The sequence below is a fragment of the Sebastes fasciatus genome, chromosome 10, assembly GCF_043250625.1.
Source record: "Sebastes fasciatus isolate fSebFas1 chromosome 10, fSebFas1.pri, whole genome shotgun sequence".
NCBI classification, from domain to species: domain Eukaryota; kingdom Metazoa; phylum Chordata; class Actinopteri; order Perciformes; family Sebastidae; genus Sebastes; species Sebastes fasciatus.
Genome location: NC_133804.1, coordinates 29,413,768 through 29,441,279, shown reverse-complemented (window position 1 = coordinate 29,441,279; position 27,512 = coordinate 29,413,768). Strand labels below are relative to the sequence as shown.

Genomic DNA, 27,512 nt, shown 5'->3' with positions numbered 1-27,512 from the left:
ACGTATTTTAGCCATCTAAAAGAAAGGCTGATATCCCTTTAAGTGTACACTATATTTAGAATATTTTTGCCAGTTTACCTTGCTTTGAGACAGCTATACAGTCTATGTTTCCGATGGGGAACTGAAGCTTTTGTATCCATCTATGCTCTCGCCAAAGCCACCAGACTCCATTGAAAAAAACCCGTAATTTGACCTCGCAGAACACAGCGAGTAACTTTGGTGAATCCAAACTAACCAAAGTTGCACAATAACACAAATAACCTAACCAAACAAGGCAGCGGTTGACCAGTAACCCTTTCAGTGTTCTGCAAGGTAAAAATATTTTTTTTTCAATGGAGTCTGGTGGCTTTGGCAACAGCATAGATGGATACAACAGCTTCAGTTCCCCGTCGGAAAGGGCTGTTTGACAGCAAGGTAAACGCCTTGTTGTGTTCGTAAATCTGTATGGTATACAGATTACGCCCCCTAGTGTTTAACGTAAAGAAATGCATCCCTTTACGGATGAATAGAAACACCACCACAGATACGAGAGAGAAGTTACTACATGGATATAAAACAGTGTTTTTATATCTATGAGTTACTATTCTGTCAGTCTAGACGTGTCACATTTCTAAAAAAAAATTTCAAAGTGAGAAGTTCGACAGCATACTTAGCTGACATTGGTAGCATGCTAACTGTGTAACATAGTGATTGCATACAGTAGTTCATACGTCTTTTAACAAAATAGTTCACAAAACTGCTAAATATGCCATAAAATGTATATAAATAGAGTTGTATTACATTCATCAATCAGGTTATTAATTCGCACACAGTGCATACGGGCTGTCTGTTATCTGCCGCAAAAGTTAAATTTTTTCAACGTACTCGAGGCAAATTACGGACCGAAAAAAAACGTAAGGAGGACTTTTGCAAACACATCAGAGATCACAGAGGTTGCCATAAGAATGAATGAACTTCCGGTTGATTCACATACGTACATTTTTTTAGGTGGGCCTTTCTTTTAGGTGGCTAAAATACCCCGTTTTACCGCGTCCACAGCAGTCCGTTGCTTCGCTTCCGCGCGGTAAACCCTATCTGTTTCTCCAAACTGGGGACGTGCCGACCGTCATCTACTGTAGGTAATACACTGACTATGGATAAGTACCTCAAACAACCCCACTTCAAAACACCCGAACTATCCCTTTAAACCCAAGTAGGACACAGTCCAAGCAGCTTTCTATTAAACATGATGCCTAAATGAAATTAAATGATTTTTTTTTTTTTAAATGTCTGACATCAACAGTCAGTCACCAGCTCAAGGCAGATGTGTGTGTTTGTGAAAAAAAAAGAAGCAAAACAGAAGAAAGTCCTTCATGACTATATTGTTAAAAACAATAAAGATGCAGGAATGCTACATGTTAAAGTATCAAAGCTACATTGATGCTAAATGTGTGATGAACAATGAGATAACTTCTGAGGGGTGTAAATGGTTGTCCGGTCGGTCACCAGCAGAGTGCTCACATCCAAATCTTGCGGTCCAGAAATGCATTCTGTTTAGTTTTTAACGCAATCAGTGAGTTCTGAGTCTGTTTCCCCTCCAACTGGAGGAAGTGAATCCGTTCATAAAGTGTGCTCTTGTTGCTACATATGCTGGGCGTCCATGATATCCAGATACTTGGCTTCGATCAATCGGGGAAGCAGGCTGATTCTGGAGATAAAACACAGAGAGATAATGTACAGTTACATGTGAAAGTATCTAAAGGTGTAAATCCTTCAGACCCAAACATTAATTCTGACCATTTTTACGTTACAAAAGTCTTTCAAACTCCACTTTCCAAGTCTAAAATATGTGCAATGTTTCCACTGGTAAACAGATCTTCATGTGTAAAACCAGTAGAGCCTAATGTCAACTCTGCAGACTCTAGTAGCTCTGTGTTGGTTTCCGTGGTCCCGCTCTGCCCCCTGTTGGTTCTGGGTCGTCTTACCTGACAGGGACCAGCAGGATCATCAGAAGGGGGAAGACCATCTTCATGTAGGGCAGAGGATACATCCCGAACGCACACAGGATGATCAGCTGGACCATCTGCACCGCGGTGAAGAAGTGGACCTTCCTCTGAGGCACCCGGCGGACGTAGTGCGTGGGAGGATAGGAGGTCTAGACAAAGACATGTGCAAGTATGATGTGGTTAAATTACATTTTGCTTTATATTTTGTTTTGTTAATATAGAAGTGCAATATTGTCATGTAAATCCACCTGTTGTTGCAGCACAAATGAACATTTCAGTGGGAAAAAAAGTTTTTTCCATGTTTTAAGGAGATATTTTTCCATGTTATTATTATCAAATTCTTGTTTTCATGAGAAATGTTATTGTTATAACGACATACAGGCTGGTCTCATAAACGTTCGTAGCTATACCCATGAAAAGTAATGTACTGTAATTTGTATATATCCCACAAAATCAATTTGTGTGTGATTCACGTAATCGTGAACTAGGAATTAATGCGTAGAGAGGAGGTCGGGGTGGAGGTGTGGGTGAAAACAATACCAGATTTTCTCCCAGGAGACCGGCGTTCGTGTCCCGTGTGAAACCAGAAGTCAACGATTTATTTGTCACGTAAGTTACGTACTTAAGTTACGCCACTTACGTAGTTTTTTTATCTATCTATTTTATTTATATAAGCCTAAATAAACCTAACTAAGTAGTTTTGTTGCCTAAACCTAAGGAAGCTGTTTCCTGGGAAGAAGGAAGTTTATTTTGAAAAGACTGCATGCATGTAACGAGTGGAAATTGACACGTGTTGCTGGACAGTTGAAGGAAAATGGACAAAAAAGAATGAATAACTTTTAAGTAAGATATCATACAAACCGTTGTATGAGGATACGTTGCAACGTATCACTATTATGAAACGTTATAGCTATTTCACAAATTCAACATGTCTCGTTAAAACAAAACATTTTCGTTATAACGACACACAGACTTGTAAATATAAGCTTTTCTCGTTATAACATGATAAGTTGTTATGTTGAGTACCAACTTATCATGTGGGAGTGTTTTGTCATAAAAACATAGCAACCTATCATGTGATAAGAAGAACTATATTTCTCGCTTTCTGATAGAAACGACAGACTAGTTGTCATGGTTGCAGCAAACGTGTCGTAACTTTCTCTTCCCGCTGAATATCTGGATACCAAACATCAACCACTGGTTGACATTTTGGGGGGCAGCCACCATGTGAAGTTTAATGGATAAACAGGAAAAAACAAAACCGATCAACCAATCAAACCACAGTGTCCTTCCTGCTCACCTGTTCCTTCAGCAGCAGGCACATGCGATCCATCATCTGGTTCCCATCAAGCGAAGTGGCTGCGATGTAGAGGAAGAGGCCGTAGAGGACGGGCTTGGGGATCCACTGCAGAGGGATGGGCAGCATGAACGCCGACAGGCCGATCAGGATGTTGGCGACCAGCGAGGTCAGACGAGTCTCCTTCACACTGACGATACTGTTTCACAACAAACGCACAGAAAATGCACTTAATTAATATCTGATTAGAGAACATGGACAATACTTATCTTAATTAACGGCTATTTGTAAACCCTAATCACACATTATGGCCTATGTTTTTTAAATCATGCTCATTTTCAGGTTCATACTTGTATTTTGGGTTTCTACTGGAACATGTTTACATGCTTCAATGTTAAAAAAACACATTGTTTTTCTCATCCCGTCTGTCTGAATATACCTGTATTCACCGTCTGTCTGAAACGCTCCATTTTAGCGCCTGTCTCTTTAAGCCCCCCTCCAGAAAAAAGCCCAGTCTGCTCTGACTGACTTGTGAGACAAATATGGCGCACCTTTGCAAATAGTTCTCAAGCTGTGGGCGGTATAGTCTAATGAGCCTGCATGTGACATAGGAAGGGCGAGCCAAATCTAAATTGCTTGTTGAATCACATGTTTTCAGATCTAGGCAGCCCAGAAACAACTGACTTGGTTGTGTTATTTCACAGTTTGTGAGTTGGTAGGCACTCCAGATACCCAAATGTATCATGAGTTTTCATGATATGTCCTCTTTAATATATGTTTACTTCACTAAATACCTATTGAGTTATTTTTTTGACAGTATTTGAACCGACATCAGTGTCCGACACCTCCAAAATAAGACAAGCTTCTGTTTTCAGTCCGCACGTCTTTCAAAGCACCGCCTGCTTTTTGTCCTTGTTTTAACTTCACTCACGTCGTGTAGACGTGTCCGTTCTCGACGTGCTGTTCCACCTTGGCCAGCTGACGGGCGTGCAGGGAGGAATGTGGGAAGGCGGCGTGCATCCATGGCAACCCCAGACAGGACATGAGGATGTTGATGAAGCCAGTCAGCATTAAGTCCCAGTGGAACGCTGTGCCTTTTAGCAACCTGGTTCACACACACACACAGGTGTCAAGTGGTTTGTCAATGAAAGACGGCAGCAGTGCAATATAACCTCAGACAATAACAATAACAGCCTCCAGATTTGTACAATAAATAAGAACATGATGTGAAGGGAATATGTCACATGATTCAGTAATTAAAGCCCTTACTTGTGTTCTGGTACGTGTGTGAGCGAGATGACGATGTTCTGGTCGATGAAGATGAGCAAGGCGAGGAGGAAGCCCAGCCCGACCGCGCTCAGTGTGGTCATTCCTGACAGCTTATCAAATGGAGGGAAGTTGAAGATGGGGCCATTGTGGACACTGAACATAGGAACTAATAGGATAGAAAACATTAAATGTAATAGCTCTTTTTCACATTTGCAAGGTAAAACAATGACAACATTACATCATAAAAGAAATCGTGAACTTTGCTGCTTTGTTCTATGAGCAACATTCAACCCCGTGTCTTTGACCCACATTGATTCAGAACCCCCCGTCGGGTTGAAAGCTCTCTGAAAGCAAATATCTTCCTTTTTTTTTTCTCCACATCCAACAGAAGGATTTATGAACAGTGTGAAAGGCGTTCTGAGCCAACGTTGTGACTTTAAGTCTCAAGGGGTTTTTCTTCTATCAGTTCTTGTACGTGACAGATCTGTACTCACGCTCTATGTCAAGGAAAAGGTAGGAGCCGATGAAGGACAATACCACCACAGAGATCGGCAGAGCGCAGTCAGACACCACCTCCCTGACTCTGGCATTCAGATACGGGCTGTTAGGGGGAAAAAAAGAGACACATTATTTCAACGATTTGCAACTCTGATGTAATAAACTCTACAAGTTTTATTACTGTATTTACAGTAGTTACTCTCTTGGCTTGAAAATGTCAAGTAGTGGAAGTTTGGGAGGGGAAAGAACCATGACGCCCCAGGAGACAGACATGGAAATACACACATTTATCTACCTCATGTATTACGTTATTACACCTGAAGGGTGAACATCGTTGCTGTTGATTTGTAACCTGCTGCCTGACTCCTGGGATGTAGATGTTCTCTCGTTTTCAGGTCCTCCTATGGGACAATATGTGCAGCTACATGCAGTGGTGGAAGGCCACTAATTACATTGACTCTAAATATATTCTAAATATAGCGTGTTGTTGTTCTTTCAGGTGGCTAAAACATGTTTTAATCGGGCCCCGTCCACAGCAGTACATTGCTTTGCTCCTGATCCGGTTGCTTCTGTCTATTTCTCCAAACTGGGGGCGTGCCGACCGTCATCTACTGTAGGTAATACACTGACTATGGATAAGTACATCATACAAACCAACTTCAAAACACCCAAACTATCCCTTTAAGTACAGGTTTAAGGTACTTCCATTTGTGCCACTTCATATTTAAAGCAGTCAACAATGTAAAATATACACCAGTACATATGTCAAGTCCTGCATTCAAAATTGAGCTTAATGTATAGAGTTATATTGATAGTATATTATACTATTGGATTATTGTTACTGATGCAACCAACATGTAAGCAGCATTTAATGTCGGGTGGTTTAATTCACCGCATTACAACCTGCAGGGTAACTACTACTGTTGTGGTGGGATAGAAAGTACAGAAATTCCCTTCTGAAATGTAGAGGAGTGTAAGTATAAAGTAGCAGAAAAGTACCTCAGGATTGTACTTCAGTACAGTACTTAGAGTAAATGTACTTTCAACCTCTGCTTACACTGCATTTCAAAGGGAAATGTTTTACTTTTAACTCTACTACATTCATCTGACAGCTACAGTTATTAGTTATTTAACAGATTAAAATTGTATATTCAAAGCAATGGTTGCTTTATAAAATAGAATGAATTGTTACACATTAAACTACCCAACAGTATATAAAGTAGTTTAAATTAGCCCCACATGCTGCTTACATGTTAATGTATAAGAAATAATAATTCATTCATCATAATGAGTACTTCTACTTTTGATACTCTTATTGGTTTTCCCCTTTTATTTTCCCCTTACGTAAGTAGCTTTAAGTTTGGACAAAATATCTTATGCCACACTGACAACAGTGTCACATACAGTATATATATTCTCTTTCTATACTGTTTATTGAATCTGGCTGTGCCGTTGCATCAAATGAAAAATATTAAAGATATAATTTTAAACACATTTACCCAAAATTCAGCCTGATATTTTGGAAACGCCACTATAATTTAAAATAAAATTCTCTGGGTTTGAACAATGTCTGTAGCGGCTGACCCACCTGCAGGTTTTTTACTTAAATACATATTTCAATCCAGGACTTTTGCCTGTAACAGGGTAATTTTATATTGTGGTATCGTAGAGTGTAATTTTAAGGGTTGTGCCACATACTTGCTGTATATCTTTTTCTATAATTTGGTTAAATGGTCCAGTAAGTGAGCGTACCTCCTCTTGACGAGGTAGAGGGCGTAACCGAACCACAGAGTCCCCAACATGAGCAGCAGACAGAGGATGGGCCGTTCTCTTGTTGTCAACACCAGAGATTCAGGCAGGAAGATGGACACAGTCTCATTATGATGCTCCGTCTGGTTCTTCGCCTTCTCTAGGAGCTCAGTAATCTGCTGAAGCACCAACGTGCTGTTTGTGGTCGCCAGCGTGGGCCCGTGGTATAAGTGATGAAAAACTAGGAAGTGAGGGACAAAAGAAGAAAGGGATGAAAAAAACATTTTCACAACAAGGCATTATGTTCACCTCAAAATACACCTGTGTATGTTACTTTTGCTATTTTCTTACATACGGACATATACGGCAGGATATTGCTGCCAACATGCTTGTTTTTACCAGATTTTTCCCATGTTGATAAGTAATAAGTTATGTTTTAAGAACATACCATACTCTCATGTTATAATTAGAAAAGTTTATTTTTTAAGGGGGTACAGGTGAGAGATGGGGGGTAGATAGCAGGTCAACAGTAGATGTCACAGGAGGTGTACATCATCTGAAAGCTGGGAACCTGAAGATTAATTTGAGATGCTCAGCACTGTGTGTCAAGTTGTTCTAATCAGAAATCAGAAATAAACATGAATGAATTCAAATGAATTGTAAAAGTGTAAAAGGGTGTAGAACATGATGATATAAGTATATGATGGCCATTCCTATTCTATTATGTCTCATAAGTTGTTGCAGCAATTTTGGGGTTGATACCATTTGTTACACAGATTTGCTGCTAAATTTAACAATCTTTTACCACTCAAGGATCGATAAAAAATTATCAATAATCCCACCAAAATACTATATTAAGACACCAAGTCCTTGAGGAACAGGCTGTGATTATCCTAGAGGTCACCACAGATCATCTTATGCAGTGACGTCAAGTTTCAAAAAATGGTCTCTATCTATGGTAGCTAGAGTATTTTCCCTCTAGCTATCAGACTGAGCCCGCTACAGCCTCTTAAAGACAGTAATGTCCATCGTGATCGTCAGCGATCCCACGGGTCTCAGAGGGTTAATGTCAAGATAAAGTGATATGTTTTTTATAACAAGAAACGTTTATTGTAAAAACAGAATAATTTCTTATCGCGTAATAAGAAGAAAATATGTCAAAATAACATGAAATATATCTTGATATAATGTGAAACGGATCTTGAAAAAAATCTCGTTATAATAAAACAAAATAAACAACATGACTATATTTATTCTTGCTCTTGTAGACTGACACATTTAACATATTTGTCAAGTCCTAAAAAGGCAAAAAAAAAATATCAAATGCTGATATAGAGAATATTAAATAAAATACACTGAGTGTCTTCATACATATTGTACAACCTTATCGATACAATTCCCCTTTTATGTATTAATTCTCAGCATATTTCCAGACATTCAAGCACAATCAAGCACAGTATTCAAGCTCAGTTTGATGTAGTTTAGTAGAAAGCCACAACAGCCTGAGGCTTAAAGATGAAAGCAGAAAGCTCTAAAGAATCAATCATTTGCCCATTTATTTCCTCGTCTTGTGACAAACTCTTGTGAAAAGGATATGAACAGAAACTGTGTCAAAGACTTTATTATATTTACATTATAGTCTGTTTCCCCTCTCCACAACACACAGGGGGCCTGTTTGATTTCATGCTTGCTTTTCCTCTAAAGACTCCACGATGGATATGTATATTTGCTGGGCTACATTACCTGTATAACAAACGACATGCGGGGCGTTTAGACATTCCCCCTGCAGCGTGGAGAGATAGCTCTGCTGTAGAAGCATTTAAAACATGTTTAATGTAGTCTGACCTTGGCTCGACTTACTTTTAACCGTGCCTTTCACTGCGTCCCCGACAAATGCGATGGAGATGAACAACGCAATGACTTCTTCTGTTGAGCTGGGAGATAACAAATGTAAAACAAAAAGAGCATGGCGTGATCATTCATGTTTTATCAAAATGTTGTTTTTTTCATGCAGTCATAACAGTCCGTTCAAGGCGAAATGATGGCCCAGATAGCCGAGAGTGCACATTAAACTAAATTAATAATCATGGCCAGACAACAGGAAGTCATAACAGATGCTTCTTCTCTTATCAGTGACCTCACCTCAGTGCATGGCCACACCGTTAGTCACATATATTACGAGTGTACGGGGCTTCCGTCTGTGATATGTCACATTAACAAATGTGTGTTGTTGTATTCACCGTTTGAAGAGCTTCATAAACAGGCTGACATTGAACAAGCCTCCGAGGATGAGGAACAGACTGTTCCATAGACCGATGCAGGCGTAGAAAGCTTTGAAGTCGATGTCGTAGTCGTCGCAGATCCCCCTGATGACTAAAAAAAAACATACATAATGACGCTGTTTTATTGCATTATAATTAATAATATTCTCAACTGTCTGGAAACCTGGCTACCAACTTTGGTTATTTGAAGCTGTTCAGCATCAGCCTTGAATTGCAATGCATTTGCTGCACGTACTGTATACAGTATGATACAGAGTGTTTCTGTTCCTTTTTTGCAGGTGGTGTGCTCTAAAGATTAATTCACCTGTTTAAGGACGCAATACACACCGCTTATGAAGATGGCCAGTGGTGCAGTGGTGAGTGGAATGACGAGAGGTGAGCCAGCAAACAATGAATAGATCACTCCTCCAATACTCTGGCCAACTATGGTCTTCTGAACATCTGTAAAAAAAAAAAAAAAATTCAGATGAAATAGTTAAAGGGGTCATATCATGAAAAACATATGCACATACATTTGGGTATCTGGAGTGCCTACCAACCCACAAACTGTGACATAAGACAACCTAGTCAGTTTTTTGTGGGCTGTCTAGATCAGATAACATGTAAATCAACAAGACATTCAGATTTGGCTCCCCTTCCTATGTCACATGCAGGCTCATTAGCATATATCGCTCCCCCATCTGAGTATCTCCAACAAGGTTATAATAGTTTTGACTTTTCAGTTTCATTTTAGTTTAGTTTTAGCATTTGCTAGTTTTAGTTTAGTTTCAGTTTTCGAGAAAGGTTTAGTTTTTATATATTTAGTTTTAGTTTTCTTTTGTTTGTTTGTTTATGTAGCTATATACATATATAAATACATGGTTGGAGAACTGTAGGAACGGCCATAATGTTCACTGTTTAATCTTTGCACTACTTTAGTGTCTGATGTGAAGCAATTGCGTCACAGCGCCATCTGCTGGAACGTCAAGTCCGTTCAATTTCTGTGGTTCAATGTCAAGAGAGTTGATGGAAAACGACTCCTTGCCGACTCCTTTTTTTGTTGATATACTAGAGCTAAAAAACTAAAATTAATTTACGTTCATTTTGTTTCATTGTTTCAATTTAAAGTTTCTCTTAAAGGATATGTTTTTTATATTTAGTTTCAGTTTACTAACAATATATTTCACTGCTTATTTTTGTTTTAGTTTCAATTTTAGTTTACTATAATGTCCCTGATCTCCACCCACAGCTTGAGAATATTTTTTCATATTTTTCTCACAACCCAATCGGAGCAGACTGGGCTTTTTCAGAAAGGGAGCCTTAAAGAGACAGGCGCTAAAACGGAGCGTTTCAGACAGAGGGTGAATACAGGTATATTCAGACCGACAGGATGAGAAAAATAAAGTGTTTTTTGAACATTAAAGCACGTAAAGATGTTCTAGTAGAAACCCAAAATACATGTATGAGCCTGAAAATGAGCATGATATGTCCCCTTTAATAACATTATAGGGTGTTGCAGAGCAAGACAACAAAGACAGGAGTCCATACCTATCTCTCCTCTTGTGCTTTCGTCATTTAATGAGCCAAAGGCGATAGCGGGCAGCAGAATGGCGATGTAGAGGAAGATAGCCGTGGTAGTGTACTTCAGCAGACAGCGGTCCTTCCCAGTCATACCTAGATGGATTATTTAAAGGTTTATTAAAGATACATAACAGCCAAAACCTGAAGATATCTATCTTCAAAATGTAAGACTTTCAAAGAAGACATTTCATGATGTTGTAGCAGAGGCCATTAAGTTAAATCAATATGTTCCCACTTAGTAAAAGAGGTATTACAAGAAAGAGTTAATGTACCGTCTGTGAAGTCTGAGGGGTAGAGGGGGAGTCTGCGACGGAGGTCTTCATAAACACCTTTACCGGCTTTAAAGAATTCTATGCACTGTGAAGAAAAAGACAGAATTTAGTCATTTAGATTGGGCACTTCAAGAACCACACTTAGATCAAGAAACAATACTTAGTCTACTTAGAAGATGAAATATAGAGCTTCTCTGTGCTTTATTGACATCGCCGGGCCAGCCATGCATGCTTTTAATGCATGTTCGTGCATGTGAGCGCGCACCAGTGACTAGCTCACGGCCGCCGCTCTGCACTGCTCTCAAACTGCGATTACAGCCGTCCCAACCAACGGTGTCGTCGCAGAAGCGTAGCACCCACCCTCCGGTTCCCACTATTAGTACTTTTACTTCAGTAAAGGATCTGAGTACTTCCTCCACCACTGAGGAATGTGCACTTGCATGTATTTGTTTGGTCAGAGGAGTGTTGAGGGTTTGTTTTGCTGCGTCGAGATCCCTGTTGTGCTGACACAGTGGTCCCGTTTAAATGATTGGATAACCCCTCCACTTACCCCACAGAGCTAATAGTGGACACAACCTCAAAATATCCCTCTTACTGACTTTTGTGAGTGAGAACATGGTAAACATTTCCTACATTTGCTGGCTGGATTATGGTTTCTTTTGAATGAGCGTAATAAATAATGAATTTTTAGAGACACTTGAGGGGTATCGTAACTGACATCCAACATAAGATCGAACATACTGGCCCACCTGAGTGTCCATCATTGCTTGTTTTTCTGTTATACAAGTTCTGAACCGCGGAGCAGGTTCAAATGTTGGTTTGGCAGCAACATTAAAATGCTGTTTTGAAACGGTTCAGGACATCAGGTGTAGCCGCAACCTGTTTATTCTTTTTTTACAACCCAACTGCATGCTTTCTCTCTAGGCAGTATCTGGGTGTTCCCTCTTCTCCACCCTCCTGCTGAGCGCACACATTTCCTCTTAATTTAAACACTGGACATAATGAAGTACTTTATCAGTACATGGGGCTGCACACATTCTGCTGCCAGAGACACGGCAGACTTGGCAGCTCTCTCAGCTTGTTGCCCAGCTGCTTCTCGTTCCTCGGGCCCGACTGATAGAGTGTGGAAACAGGATAATCAGATAATCTGGCTCAACTACTTTACTTTACTGCTTCACATCTTTATATGCCTGGACGGAGTGGGAAAACAGTCGGTGGAGAGTATAAATGTTGGTTTTACAAGTAACAACTCCTTGTTAGGAAGAGTTACGTTTCCGTATCGTTGTGTGTTTGCTTTTAAGGTTTGTGCTTTTTGGCATCGCTGCTCTGTAGTTATACAACATCATGTTTGTCACATGGCCACTTCTTCTTATTTCATTTCTTTCTTACTGCTCTAATTGCAGCACAGAGCCAATATGTCTGTTTTTAGGTCGCCTGCTTTGCTCTTCTTTCACACCTTAAGTGGTTTCCCTTTACGTGGATCTGAGTCCTCCACTTCCTCCACCACCGGTTTCTCGGTGACGACGGAGAGCTGCTGTCGCTGGTAGACCAGCTCCTGTTTGAACTCCTCCTGGGTCTTGGCCTCCAGAAGCTTCTGTCTGAAGGAAATGTCGGAGAACATCGTGGCAAACGTTCTTCCGAGCTCGATGGCCGTCTTGGTGCTTTTCTGAAAAAAGGATGATGAGAAAGTTACGAGGGATTCTTTCAATTTGACCCTTAATAACAACCTCAGCACAGTTTTTAACGGTGCTGTGTGTAGGATCTGGCGGCATCTTGCAGTGAGGTTGCAGATTGCAACCAACTGAAACGTTCTCCTGTTTTTCCAAGCGTATAGGAGAACTATGGTGGCCGACAAGAAAACACGAACGGCCCTATCTAGAGCCAATTGTTTGGTTTGTATGTTCTGGGCTACTGTAGAAACATGGCGGCCGGCTGTGTGACCTTTTTTGCTTAGTGTGACATAAAGAATGAGGATAAAGCTGACGTGTAACAAAGCATTCAGCAGAAACTGAAACTATGTGGCTTCTCTGAATGCACCTGATCAGGGCGGCAAATAAGGGTTATTATGTTGTCGATTAATCTGCCTATTATTTTGCCAATTAAACATTTGGTCTATAAAATGTCAGAAAATACTGAAAAATGACAGTTTCACAAAGCCCAAGGGGGCGTCTGTCTTCAAATTGCTTGTTTGTCGATAAACAGTCCAAAATCCACCTGTCGGACTCTCACGCTATTAATGCTACATTACTTGCTCCAACTGTCAAATGATGTTGCGCGTGGGTTTACATTGGAGTTAGGTGAAAGCCCGGGTCGTCACATACTGTTGCTAAAAGGTGCCTTGTGCGTCGGTATCACATGCCGATGGACGTGACAAAGCCTCGGTATGTGACGCCCCCACCAATGAGAACAGGCTGTTACTACAGTATCATGATAAGCAAATATTCACATTTAAGAGGCTAAAAATGACTTAAACGACTAATAGATTATTAAAAAAGTTGTTGTAAACTTCCAGATTGCAAAAAAAAAAACAGAGGTTTGAATAGAAGAACTGAGAATTGGCGCTTACCGTTCTCGGAGGGGCCAGGATGAGGATGACGTAGCGAGCCTCGCAGCAGTTGCTGCCCCAGTTCTGCGGCCTCTCCAGGCGGGCGATGCAGACGTGACGTCTCTGCAGACTCTTCACATTGGAGCTGAATTGATAGGAAAATAATGTATTTTGGATCAGTGGTGTAGAAATGATTGATTGTGCAGCATTCTGTATTGGCAGGTGTAAATTAGACCAAAGCCACTACCAAAGCCAAAACAAAATGACTTTCCAATGAAACGATTTTTTTGTTGTGTTGTCCCCTGTACTGTACAGTCGAATGAACTCAGCAACTAACCACAACATTCACTGAGCTGGAGGCTGCAAGAATTAGTCAAAATAGCACCGTTATTCACATAAATATTATTGCAGATGAACTCACAGAATACAAAGCCAGGACTGCTGGTAACGAACGCCAGTGGAAGTAGCCGTCACACCCTGAATGGTCTCTGACAGAAGGTGAACTGTGGGAGCAAAAAAACATTTCAATGAACGGCCAAAAAAAAGCTTTGAGACACATAGAAATGTCAAGCATCCTTGGCATCTCAAAGTGCTTCTAATATGTTTTGCTCACCATTAAACTCCTTCCCTCCAGCGTCCGTGAACAGCGAGTTCATGACCTCGTCGGCATCGCAGGTCCCGTGGCCGTCCTCCACCACGTGGGTCAACATTCGCCTCAGCACCTCGTCCAGAGTGGCGGCTGTCTCATCCAAAAGGATGCTCGCCTGGGCCAGAAAGCTGTCCAGGTCTCTGTGGGCGCGCACTTCCTCCTGGAAGTTCATTGGCTTCACATACTAGTGTGAGCCAAAAACAAGGGCACATTTAATTGATGATGTAATAACGTCATAGTGCAAATAGGTGAAAGGAGTTTGCTGACTGTATATATCGCCTAACAGCAAGTAAATCCACACATTTCCTCCCAGCTCACTGCTTTCAGATTTAGCTCAGTTGGTTTAAAACATCAAGCGTGAGCTGACATTTGGGGATTTTAGCTTTAAAATGGGACAGTTGGAGTAACAATCTTTTCTGGGCTGGTAAGATGTACAAAAAAACTGTAAAATGTTGTTTTTTCTGTAGTAATTCTGCAGTAATGATTATGACAGAACACAGAGAGGGTGACTGGAAAAGCAAATCTTACTTTTCTTGTTGTGTTCAAAAGCCCAAACCCAGGACACTCGGGATCTACAAAGAAAAAGCCACATAGAAATATATATTTGTACACACAGTCTCAGCCTCCAGCCTCTTATCTTTGCTCCGATCCCCACTACAAACGGTTCTTTCATATTTTGGGAAATAACTAAAACATCTCTCCGGTATTAATAGTTAATAGGGAGCACATGGCTGCCAGTTCATGTCCATGAACTTTGTCTCCGTTGTTATGACTCTGGGAATCAGAGCTAGCACACATGATTTCCTAATTGCAGAGGCTGCAAATTATTCTCAGACAATGAAAGTCACAAGAGTAGAATACGATGTAATAGCACAGCACTACAATGAGCTATTAAACTGTATTATTGAATGATCTAATTCATATTCTGAGAACAAATCACACCACAGACTCAACATGTTATAATGCAGGCTGTTTTCATACACTGTTTTTAGCTCTACCTACGAAAAGTAATGCACTATACTTCATATATATCCCACAAAATAAATTTGTATGTAATCCACGTTATTGTGAACCAGAAAGTATAAAGAGTGACAAGCACCGTGTAGGGAGGAAATTGGGGTGGATGGGTGGGTCAAAAATCACCGGACTTTCATCCAGGAGACCGCTGTCTGTACCCCGTGTGAAATCAGAAGTCATTGTTGATTTATTTGTCACGTAACTTTGGTACTTAAGTTACGCCACTTCCGGAGTTATTTTAATCCAAACCACGATCTTTTCCCAAAACTAACCAAGTAGTTTTGTTGCCTTAACCTGCCCAAGTCTATCTTTTCCTAAACTTAAACAATTCCATCTTTTCCTAAACCTAACCAAGTCGATCTTTTCCTAAACCTAACCAAGTCGATCTTTTACTTATAAAAGAACTTATCTCTTATACCTAACTAAATAGTTTTGTTGCCTAAACCTTACTAGGTAGTTTTGTTGCCCTCATGTTGCTCGACACTTGTAGGAAAAAACACAAAAAATGAGAAATAACTTTTCGTAAGATATCATTCTAACCGTTGTATGAGGATACGTAGCTTATTTAAACACACACAAACCTGAAAACCCGATCTGGGTGCCATAGTCCTTGTCAGGTGAATCTTGCCCACAATCCTCCTGTTCCCCATCCTTCAGCTCTGTGGATGAAACATACAGTACTGAGCCGGAGTTTCTATGTTTTTTGCTGCAGTTCTTGATTAATAACGAAGGTCATTTCAACAGTGTGATGAAACTGTTCTTCGTATCAAGGTTAAGATGCAATGCCAGACACATTAGCAGTGTCTCCAGTAAGGGACAATTGATGTTTCCCTCCCACCTCTCTGCCATCTGTTGACAAGCACACAGCGAGAGGGAGAGAGAGAGAGACCCAATAAAAACTCCCCCTTAAACCAGACATGCGGCAATATAACAATAGCAGCCTCTCGTAAATTCCTTAATTGTATAGAAGATAAATATGGCATCTCGATCGCAAGTTTTTATGAGGGGAGAAAGAAACAGCCCGACAGAATTAGAGAATTAACCTTAACCCTTCATGAGCAAAGCTTTGAGCTATGATTGTTCCCGCTTCCCATCATTGACTCAGAGATCATCTGCCTCATTATTTACCCATTAATTAACCTCTCAACACACCAGCGAAGGGACTGGCTGTGCTCACCAGCATGTGAAATGGGTCATCAGCGAGCAGCCAGAAGTATTGGCATTAGCATAAATAAATGTTGCAATAAATTTATCCCAAAAAAAAGTACTGTATTCTCCCTCGTATCCTGAATATTGTTCTCTGTTCTTTCAAAGCAAATCATATTATGCACATAAAAAAAGCAGAACCGTGCTGAGAAAAGCAATCAAAGTAAATAATAATGTGTATTATTGCAGCTACGCACCCATCTCTTGGAAAACATATCCATTCTTAGACCTCCTGGTGGCTGGAGCCTCTGTAGGAGAAAACACAAAATATGTTATTAACACAACTTCATGCTCAATTTTTATTAAAAAGTATTTTATATTAAAATGTTTCACTATTGTTTGTATCGACTTCCAATCTTCAACCACATTATGGAAAAGTTAAGAGTCATAATAAACCTTATATTATCAGACTGTTGCTTTTTTACACATCGAGCAGATTCGGTGCAACATTATTCATTTGAAGTCGTGCTTTTAGCCACCTGAGAAGTGAAGCCAATGCTGAAGTGCCTTAAACTTGCATTCTTTCTAACAGCCAGCAGGGGGGCGACTCCTCTGGTTGCTAAAATAAGTCTGATTGTATAGAAGTCTATGAGAAAATGAGCCTACTTCTCACTTGATTTATTACCTCAGAAAACATTTTAAACATGAGTTTATAGTCTCAATCGCTAGTTTCAAATCTTCTTCAATACAGCACGATGTTCATTTAGTAAATTATGGTCCCATTTACAGTCAAATAGACCATAAAGCAGGGGATGCTTTAGGGCGTGGCTACCTTGTGATTGACAGGTCGCTACCACGACTTTGTCCGGTCTGGGAGTTGTCAAAATACGCCACTTTACTCAAGATGAAAACACCCTGACTGCAGTTTCACATTGATTTAAAAACTGAATGTTTATTTATTAATATAGAAAATCCCCAAATATTAGAGAATTTCTTTGGTGTGTCTGTCAAAGCTGGACTCAAACACTACATTTTTTTATATATATTTTATGCCCTTACTAGAGAATCGACAGTAGAAAGATGGCAGGAAAAAAGAGGAGAGAGAGAGACGGCAACGCAATGCAACAAAAGTCCAGACTCAAACCAGGAACACTGATGTTCATGATCAGCACCTTAATAAACCCACCACGGCACGCCAACTCCACCATAACATCATAAATATTAAAGCACTGAAATCCCTTCGTTTCCAGACCTATTATTTTTTCATACAGATGTTTGACGCACACACAAACTGACCAGCACATGGTGATAAAACTGCGAATCTGGACTCCATGTTGACTGACAGTAGCTCTCTCTTCGCAAGAAAAACATTCACCAGCTGGAATCAAACTTTTCAGCTGCTCCCATCCCACACACACTCACAGAATTTTTGCAGACAGAAATTAAAATATGTGAGCTTGTTGAATCATTATTGCCAGTCAGACCTTGAAAACCTTTAAAATAGCGTGACACATTAAGTGATATAAATGATGGAGATAGATGTCAGTTATGGAGATGTTTAACGAGGACAGTGAAAAGCGGCGCACGCTGAGAAACTGAAAAGAGATCTGACACCAGCTGTGTCTGATGTTTGTATAGGCGGTCATGTATCTGCGAGACGTCGCTGTAGCCGTGCAGATGAGCTTTTCCTCGCCGGAGGCAGAGATTGGCTCCGGGGGGCTCCCGAGCAAGGCTATATCTCAAAGCAGATTAGACAGAACATTCCCAGGCCTCCTCCACTTCACAGGAGTCTGCTCAGACAACAGGGTGCCTCGCACTGCAAACGAACTGTTTGTACCGGAGGATGTGTGGAGGAGGATTTAATCTGCCTGACTGATACCTTTACTGCCTTGTCTCATAAAGATAAAGGTCAAGTTTATTGTAAATATTCTACATTATATCTTATCAGCACGATCAACAGTAGACACCACTAAAGCACACTTTTCTCATCAGCTCCAAAAGTTAAATTGGCGCGAAGACATAAATGATATATGTGCTTCAAAACTAAGATTGGACAGGATATTGACAGTGTTGGAAATTTAACCGGTTTGTTTTCTCTTTCCGTCATTGTTCAATCATACAGACGTCTACAGTAAAGGTTCATCAGAGAAGACATGTTGTAGTGTTTCTGCGGGCCTGTGTGTTTCCTGTTGGGGGTTGGGTTGACTTCCTCATTCTTACCGTGCAGTCGTGACATCGACGGAGACAGAAGTGTAAGTCAAGCCTTTGACATTGACACTATTCCTTAAAATAGTCTTCTGACCCCGTCCGTGAACTATTGCAAAACAAGGTTTTGGTGATATCTCGTGATATATTTAAAAAAAAAAAAATCCAAGTTCTAATCCTGCGTCCCTGTGTTAATTGATATCTCCTGGTATGTGCCAAATATATGTAAAAAAAAAACACATTCAAGTGTTTTTATATAAAAATTCTCCCTTTCCAATCGTCCTTTTTAAATGACAAATGCCCCTTTTAACCCTTTTAGATCACATCCCGGTCATATTGTGCACCTTTTTAACAACATATGAAAAAAAGTCCAAAATCCAATCGTCTTTTCTTCCTGTGTAACAAAATTTGACATGTGCTTATGTAAGCTAGTACCAACCAGTTTCAACCAATATTATCATGAGATTTATCCATCAATTAATCTGCAACTTTGAGTGACAGGGGAGGTGTGTGTGCTGTAGCTCCGTATGGCGCTACATTCTAAACCCACCCACTTTTTAGCGGTCCAATCGAATGCAAAGGATTTGATGTAACTGTTCACCGCTCAAATATTCTGTTTGACTGGGGGATACTGACAGAACCAAAGCTAAAGACGCCCTAACTATCAGTTCACAGGGACTTCAAATATTTCTGATAAATCGTGGGAGTCTACGGTAATTCAACAGCCAGCGACTCCTCTGGTTGCAAAAAGAAGTCTGATTGTATAGAAGTCTATGAGAAAATGAGCCTACTTCTCACTTGATTTATTACCTCAGTAAACATTGTAAACATGAGTTTATGGTCTCAATCGCTAGTTTCAAGTCTTCTTCAATATAACATGATGTTCATTTAGTAAATCATGGTCCCATTTAGAGTCAAATAGACCATAAAGCAGGGGATGCTTTAGGGCGGGGTTACTTTGTGATTGACAGGTCGCTACCACGGCGTCGCCTGGTCTGGGAGTTGTCCATGTTTTTGTCTTATAACTTTAACCCTTTCACAGTGTGTTTTCACTTCATGAAAGTTAATCGTAACATTTTGGTCGCCTAAAAATATTGTATTCAGTCAGCATTTGGTTGTACTTAGCTCCACCCTCTCGTGTCACTACTGGTTGCAAAAAAAACAGGATGGCAACGGCCAAAGTGCCGAACTCAAGGCTTCAAAACAGCAGTCCGCAAACCAATGGGTGACGTCACGGTGACTATGTCTACTTCTTATATACAGTCTATGCTTACAACGCAGACGAGGGAGGTGTAAAGCAATCAGTATTGCTCCATTCAAATGTGTCCACATATGAGCAAAATATGCCACATTACTCAAGAGGAAGACACCTTATGACTGCAGTTTCACCGTGATTTAAAAAAAACTGAATGTTTATTTATTAATGTTTCTGAGATTGAGATTTTTGTTTGTCCATTCTTTTCTCTCACAACTTTTAAAAAACTTGTTTGTTATGTTTTAACTGTGACAAACCAACAAACCACCTCTCTGTTAATGCCGGTGATTTGATGTCTATAATTCCTTTATCTCACTGGACAAACAGGGCTGACTTAAAGCCTTAAAGGCATCTTTTATTAATCCCTGCCACCCTGCTATCTGTGGGCAGAGGATGTCCTTGAGCGATAGGAAACACAAGAATCCTTGTTGGGTCTCTGAGAACAAGAGCTATACACAGCTGCGAACTCTGAGCTGAACCGGCCAAGGTCAAACCATCAAATGTGCGGGGTCATTGCAGCTTGTCGATTTTTGTGCGGGCAGCTGTGCCATGAACAGGGTGTACTCTGTAGGTCACAATGTACACATTCATATATTGAAATAAAGCAAATAACAGGAAGGAGGAACTACAGCTCATTCCACTTCAACACCTCAAAGGCCGACGATAAGGACTACCTGATGTTTGGTTATCGGTTATCCAGCACGACGGATATAACCGCTGAACCAACAGTAATCATAGTCACACAAGTTGGACTCCACTCACCAAAGTACACATCTGAATGAGTTTTCTTCTCACTTAGACATCAAAGAAGTCAGTGTGACATAAGGGATTATATCCTCTTGGAGACTGGAGTGTTTTAACTCTTTCTAATAACATTCAGTTTTTGGTGGATGACATAAAACGGTTAGAAGTCTGAAGATAATAGTAGCAAAGGATGAGGATGCTGTAGGTTTGATACCAATTGTATCCCATTATCATCAACTTCAACCAGAAAACGTCTTAAAACTGAGTGGAAAGGCCGAGATTAGAATATTAGACATTTTTCTGCTAGATAATCTTCTTAATCCCTGACCTGAGAAAATTCAAGTAGGACTTTTTAACCCGTTAATGGCAGTGAACAGAAAATACATTGATACTCAGTGTGTTGTACGGCTGCAGCTACTTTTCATTATTGATTCATCTGCCAATTATCTTCTCAATTATTTGATTAATAGTTTGGTCCAGATGTGGGATCAAGTCATTGTTTTGTAAATCTAAGTCTTTGCACACAAGGCCCAAGTCCTAAACTTTGAGTTCTGAGTCCTAAACAAGTCATAATGCCTTTGTCACCAGATGTAATGCCATTTACGTCTCCGTCTGCAATTTTTGACCTGCATGTTTTGCATACTACAGTTTGTTTTTTGTTGACCATCACATAGTTTCTGTATGTAAACGAAATCATCTTTGGTATAATTTTTCCCAAATGGTGCTCAGTAACAAAAACATTACTTCTTCATGGTTTTCTCCTGCGGCTTGATTGGATGCTGTCGGATTGGTTCAAACAAAGTGGATCTGGGGAATTAAGTGTTGACTTGCTGGGAATGAATAGCATTAACTTTAGTTGATTGAGGAATTGAAGGAAAATTAATTGATTCGTGGAAGGCATCAAGTAGTTTCACGTCAAAACGCTCAAGTCAAAGTGTCGTCATGTAGTGATTGCTGTTAAAGGTCCAGTGTGTAGGATCTGGCGGTATCTAGCCGTGAGGTGAGGAGATTGCAACCAACTGAAGCCTCTCCCGTGTGCCAAGCGTGTTGGAGAGCTACGGTGGCCGACATGAAAATGTGAATGTCGCTCTCTAGAGCCAGTTAGTTCTAGTAGCATTGGTCATTCGGAGCAGAGCCAGTGCGTAGAGTGTGTGTGTACATGGGAAGTGAGTGGTGAAGCAAGAGAGAGAAAGCAGCGGCGACGTTATTGACTCCGGCCCAAGCAGGAAAAGTTAACAGTGTTTGGTTTGTCCGTCCTGGGCTACTGTAGAAACATGGCGGTGCAACATGGCGGACTCCGTGGAGGGGGGACCCGCTCCCTATTTAGATATAAACGGCTCATTCTAAGGTAACAAAAACACAACGACTCTTACTTTCAGGTGATTATACACTATAGAAAATGTACTTATTAATATTATATTACATTTCTGTCAATAGATCCCCCAAAATGCTACACACTGGTCCTTTAAAGTTGAGTTGAAGTTGTCTTTTTGGATTTCAAGAGTCCAAGTCGTGACTCGAGTTCACACCTCTGATTTGGTCTATAAAATGTCATAAAATAGTGAAAGATTCATAACATGGTAACATCTTCCAACAACTTGTTTTGTCCAACCAAAAATCCAAAACCCAAACATATTCAGTTTTCTATCACAAGACAAAGAAAAGCAGCAAATCCTCACAAAATAGAAGCTGGATCCATTACTGTTTGTTTGGAAAAGATTCTGATGATTGTTTCAAAATCTTCTGTTGAATAAGTGTTTTAAAGCTCCAGAGTGTTGGATAGCCTGTGTTAGTAGTTATTTGTAATATAGTACTTCAAATCCTTCCATGACAGACTGTAAATATTGACCCATACTGCAACCTTTTGACTTTCTGACTCTCCTGGCAATAAACGCATCTTGCTCATATTCTGTAGTTGTATTATCAAGAATATAAAGAATTGAAATAGCACCCAAAGAAGCAGGCAAATAAAAGATAAAAGGATGAAAACCTGTGCTATAGGCCCATATACCTTTAACATTATGCTATCAGCACACACACACACACATCCTGTAGAGAGGCTCCCTCCACGTGTTTCACACAGTTGGCTCAGGTTGCACCATGAAAGACCTTCTCACCCCGCCCCGCGCCTGTAAAACTTACCAGATGGCACAAAATGGAGGACCTTTTTGGCTTCCATGATGTTCTCCAGGTTTTTTATAAGTGAGGCCCTCTCCAAAGGTCAACCCATCATCCTTTCTCTCTGCTCCCAAATGCCCTGCACTCACCGGTGATCTCTTCTCAATATCTCTCATATACACACACACACACATGGTGAGGTGAAGCCACCTCCCTGCCCCTCCTCCAGCAGCACATGGGTCTGAGGGGAGGAAGTGGGAGGGCAGGAAGAGCGAGTAGGGCGGCTGAGAGGCTGGTTTCACTCTGCTGGGTCCTTGTGCCTATATGAACCGGAATCTATTAAATAAGGGTTAACAGGGTTTGGTGTTTCGGTTTTACAGATATCTGTCTCTTATTCTCCTGGTTTACTTTATACTTTTATATAAGAAAGAACTGAAGAAGCTTTTCGAATGAGAAGTGAAATGTCTTCAAGAACCTAAACCAAGTCCAGTTGCTGCTGATTTAACCCTTACTTGGATACCACGACCTCGATGCCTGAGAACCTTCACAAACATATCTAAATACTAGGTATTCCTGTCTGTTCCTCCAAAGTGGGGGCATGCCGACCTACTATAGATAAGTACCTCATACAACCCCACTTTCAAAAGACCCAAACTATCCCTTTAATCACTGAACAAATGTCCTAGTATGTTATATTAACTGTCATATATAGATGGGGTAGAATGGAAATATGCATCTGTACTAAGTCAGTTCAAAATTAGTCAAATAATTTAAAATGATAAACCCTCCCTTTTTTCTTTTTCATGTTTGTTAATTTATATTTGGGACCTTGATGTTTAGATTTGGTCGGGGGTTCCTATGAGTGGGAATGAGATTAATTTAAAATGAGAAAGAAAAGGGGGAAAATCTTTGTGTAATTGTGTTATGTTTTTAAGGTGCGGTGTGTAGGATCTGATTGCATCTAGCAGTGAGGTTGCAGATTGCAAAAAAACTGAAACTTCTCCCGTCTGTCAAACGTGAAGGAGAATTACGGTGGCTGACGCAAAAAACGTGAATGTCCCAATCTAGACTCTGCGTTTGGTTTGTCCATTCTGGGCTACTGTAGAAACATGGCGGACTCCGTGAAGACGACCCGGTCCGCATGTAGATATAAACGGCTCATTCTAAGGTAACGAAAACACGATTCTTATTTTCAGGTGATTATACACTTAATAAAATACTTAATATTATATTCCATTTCGCCATTAGAACCCCCTAAATGCTACACACTGGTCCTTTAAATAAAGATATATTGGAGGGGAAAAAGCCAGCCAGCAAACTTTCAAGAAGGGAATCTAAATAAAAGAGTATTTACTTCTTTTGATAATACTTAAAATATCCATGTGTAGATTATTTATGTGATTATTTTAATTATTTTTATGAAATGATTCTGTTAGTTGAAAATGTTATATTCAGCCCTTTTATCTCAGCGCCCCGTAAACACCAAGATCGGAAACTTTCAGATTGTACACGTAGTGGTGTTAACAACAAATTTATGGACAAAGAAATAGACACTTTACATTAACCAATGTGAACTATGCTGTAGTATTCAAACACTTTAAACAACTCCATTACTTGTACCACAAATAGACCGCTAAAATTTAAAAGTGCCCAGTGGAATTTTGTTTGTACACAAAAAAAAAGATGTTTACATTCACAATTTCTCACACAAATACAATGTGTTATGTGTGTCCTTTAGGCCTAATGAACTTGTTGGAATACATTTTATAAAACATTTACAGAGCAGGTTTTTGGGAGGATTTAAAACTTACACTGTTTACATTTAGTGTTCCTCTTTCTTACCTATGTTAGCACATTGCTGCGTTTCTTGGCACGTTACCGCCGCCTATTGTCGATCAGCGGAATTGCATGAAATACCACTCAGAGAAAAAACAACAAAAGTAACCCACTCTTCAAAACATTGCTTCATAGCGCTACTAGTGGTAAAAACTCCACGGGGTGCCTTTAACTACAAATGCCTCTTCAATCATTCTCAAGGTACCGAGGAGGCAAATCTGCCCTGTCAGACTTTTGTAAAGAATAGACTATCATGAAGTAGCTGAAACGAATGCAATAACCGACACAAACAGATTAAAGCCACACTGCCCCCCAGCTGTAGACTATAAAGGAATTATAATGCTGAGTTTTCATCTGACAATTTGGGAGACAAATTTAGTTGCCAGGGTTGAACGTTAATAGGAGCGATAAAACAGAAAAAAATAAATGACCTACTGCAGGGAAATAAATTTGCATTCAAAACAAATAGACCTTGTATAAAATATAATATACTATTTTTGTTGTTATTTGTTATTTTATTTTATTTATTCATTTATTTTTTTACACTTATTTGTAAAGTGTCCTTAATAAATTGTAAATTGTTATATTATTATTATTATTATTATTATTATTATTATTATCTTTGTTGTTGTTATTATTATTATTATTATTATTATTATTATTATTAATAATAATATTATTATACCTGCTTGTTATTTTTCTAGAAGTTACAAGGCCTTGTCAAACTTTTTTAATTGACATCAAAGCCAGTCGCAGGGCACAAATCAGGGTGCTCAGTACATTTATATTTCATACAGTATTTTAGAATTTTGATTGGTGGATGCAAAAAATAACAAACCCAGTCTCCAGGTAGGAAAATGTTGATTATATGGGGAAGAAAATTGGGACAGAGCATGTGCAGGCATGACTTTAACCTTCATCGCCATGAGATGGCAGCACAGTCTATTGATCAAAACCAGCATGCTGGCACCAGCAGGAATCTGACTCAGTTGAGCATTTAACAGCTGTATTTTTCATGTTATATACTCACTTTAAAGGTCACATAGCTCTGAGCCTCAGTTGGATAAGGAGTGGCTTTTCTTGGTGAAAGAGGCCAATTGAACATAATTGAGATTTTTACTCCCTCTAGAGTGCACCGCGGTTTGTCGAAGCAAGTTGTATTTTCTATTTTTTACCTCACAGTTGGATGATTGCAGAAGGGTTAGAGCTGATGGAGACCTACAATCATGGAAATGGTTGTTCATTTCAAATGTTCTCCCATCTGAAACAGGGTTGTAGCGCACATAACACATAAGTATTTATAACAGTCAGATCAAACTATCAGATTACGGAGCTCATTCATCACTTATTATTCTCAATAAAAGTCATGCTGACATTTGAATAGACTGCACACATTACGTCCTCAACTTCCCTACACATGTACATGTATACAGTACACATGTACTGTACATGCACTGTGGACTTTCATCGCTGGCGAAGCAATAAGTCAAACAGTTACCATATAGCATCCTTAACAAAGAGGTCAGAAAAGCAATGAAATGCTGCATTAATAAACTAATGTTCCGTGGTCAAGGGGTTCATTGCAAGTGCACAATGAGTTTGTCTTCATCTACTGCGAAACATTAATCAAACTCCAGGAGCACCTGAGGTTTATAACCAAGGGGGAAACACACACACACAATAACACCTGAGAGGCATCATCAGAGGAGCACAAAACACATAAAACACAAGCATGATATTGTTGGTTATGAAAAGCAACAAAACATAATGCCCGAATAAATATTCAATTAAACTGTGCCAAAAGGCCTGAAACTAAAAGCGGTTTCACGGTTCAGTAATGGGCGCCATATAAGAGCTACTGTTGATTTTACTGACGCAGAGCTATAAATGTGTAACGGCGAAGCTTACAGCCATCATTTCTGCAGTCAAACATTAAACATGTTCACATGTGTGGACAGACTGCGGTGAGATTATTATTCATACTGAAGAACCAGGAGAAATTTAAACTGACTCTTTAATGACCATCTGAGTTTATTCTTTCTCAAATAAAACATTAGATGCTGCCGCTAAATGTTAATGTTCCTGTTTATTCTCAACCAATAACTGTGGAAATATTGTTGTGATCAGTCAGTTTGACGTGACTCACCCCTTGTCTGACAAAAATAAGTGTTTGTAACTTAAAAAATTCAATACACAACATAGAAGAGATGCAACAATTAGACCACAAGTCCAACGTAAACGCTTTTCAGTGCTGCTCTGAATGAATCTAAATCGATCTGCTGCTCATCACGTTCACACTGTGACCTTTTGTCCATGAAGGTCATCACATCTACAATCAACACTACATGTCATGCTAAACAAGCACAATGAAGAATGCATGCAAATTAATCAACTTTCTAGATTACAGCTGTATTATTTCATCACACACGTATCACATTTTATCCACCAGAAATAATATTTGGATCAAATAATATTTTGCAAATATATGAACAAGATTTGAAAAGAGGTATAGTTCATTCTGAGTGTAAGATCACAGACCAGTGCACAATGACAAAGCAGTTAATAATAGTTGCCAAAGTAATTCTCAGTCGAATAACACTCTTACAATTTTGTCGACAGATGTGTAAAACTGAGTTTCTACACAAAGAATGACACAAAAGCTCCACTTTAAATCTTGTGTTTACCACAGATGTGCTCATACGTTTCTTTCTAAGTCATTCAGCATGAAAAAGCATTAAAAATGACTCATCGACAAAAGAAATCTCACTCGGTTAAGACCAAAGCGGCCGACTAAACTTTTCATATAATGGTACAATCCTCCCATCTGGTGCTCAAAGCACAAAGCAAACACTATAATGATCATTCACAGATACTATTGTGACTCAGGTTTGACTTGCTTTATGACTCTTACCTTCAGAAAAATGAGTCACGGTGACTCCTGACATCTCCTTTGCCTCCTTTTTGGTCTTCATCAACCTGGGATTCTTGCGGTGCAGCCAAATACGGGTGATAAAACTCAATACAGAGCTGAGATTGCAAAATGTGTTTCCTGTATGAGAGTTTGCAGCATGAATGGTGTAGCGGG

At 39.8% G+C, this 27,512-nt stretch overlaps 1 protein-coding gene across 2 annotated transcripts; it reads right to left on the bottom strand.

Moving 5' to 3' along the window:
* Positions 1 to 426: 426 nt before the first annotated feature.
* Positions 427 to 27,512, bottom strand: LOC141775701 (solute carrier family 4 member 11-like). 2 transcript variants are annotated; one of them, XM_074649298.1, is made up of 20 exons: positions 27,339 to 27,512; positions 16,527 to 16,577; positions 15,705 to 15,782; positions 14,635 to 14,678; positions 14,071 to 14,290; positions 13,879 to 13,960; positions 13,479 to 13,602; positions 12,369 to 12,578; positions 10,913 to 10,997; positions 10,608 to 10,733; positions 9,408 to 9,521; positions 9,039 to 9,171; positions 8,659 to 8,732; positions 6,802 to 7,039; positions 5,046 to 5,152; positions 4,552 to 4,717; positions 4,214 to 4,387; positions 3,286 to 3,481; positions 1,965 to 2,134; positions 427 to 1,687 (listed from the first exon to the last, which is right to left on the bottom strand). In XM_074649298.1, exons 1-20 carry the CDS (start codon positions 27,397 to 27,399, stop codon positions 1,621 to 1,623), a joined length of 2,520 nt encoding a protein of 839 aa, XP_074505399.1. In that variant the 5' UTR covers positions 27,400 to 27,512; the 3' UTR covers positions 427 to 1,620. The 2 variants fall into 2 exon arrangements, with proteins under 2 accessions (XP_074505399.1, XP_074505400.1); XM_074649299.1 differs by lacking the exon at positions 27,339 to 27,512 and adding an exon at positions 22,616 to 22,797.

Bases quoted from the DNA above. Each gene is read 5' to 3' on its own strand.
- LOC141775701 (XM_074649298.1), bottom strand. From the start codon at position 27,399: ATGAAGACCAAAAAGGAGGCAAAGGAGATGTCAGGAGTCACCGTGACT. The intron at 14,291-14,634 runs GTAAGATTTGCT...GGCTCACACTAG, and splicing joins TTTTGAACACAACAAGAAAA to TATGTGAAGCCAATGAACTT. The intron at 4,718-5,045 runs GTGAGTACAGAT...CTATCCTATTAG, and splicing joins CCTTTTCCTTGACATAGAGC to TTCCTATGTTCAGTGTCCAC.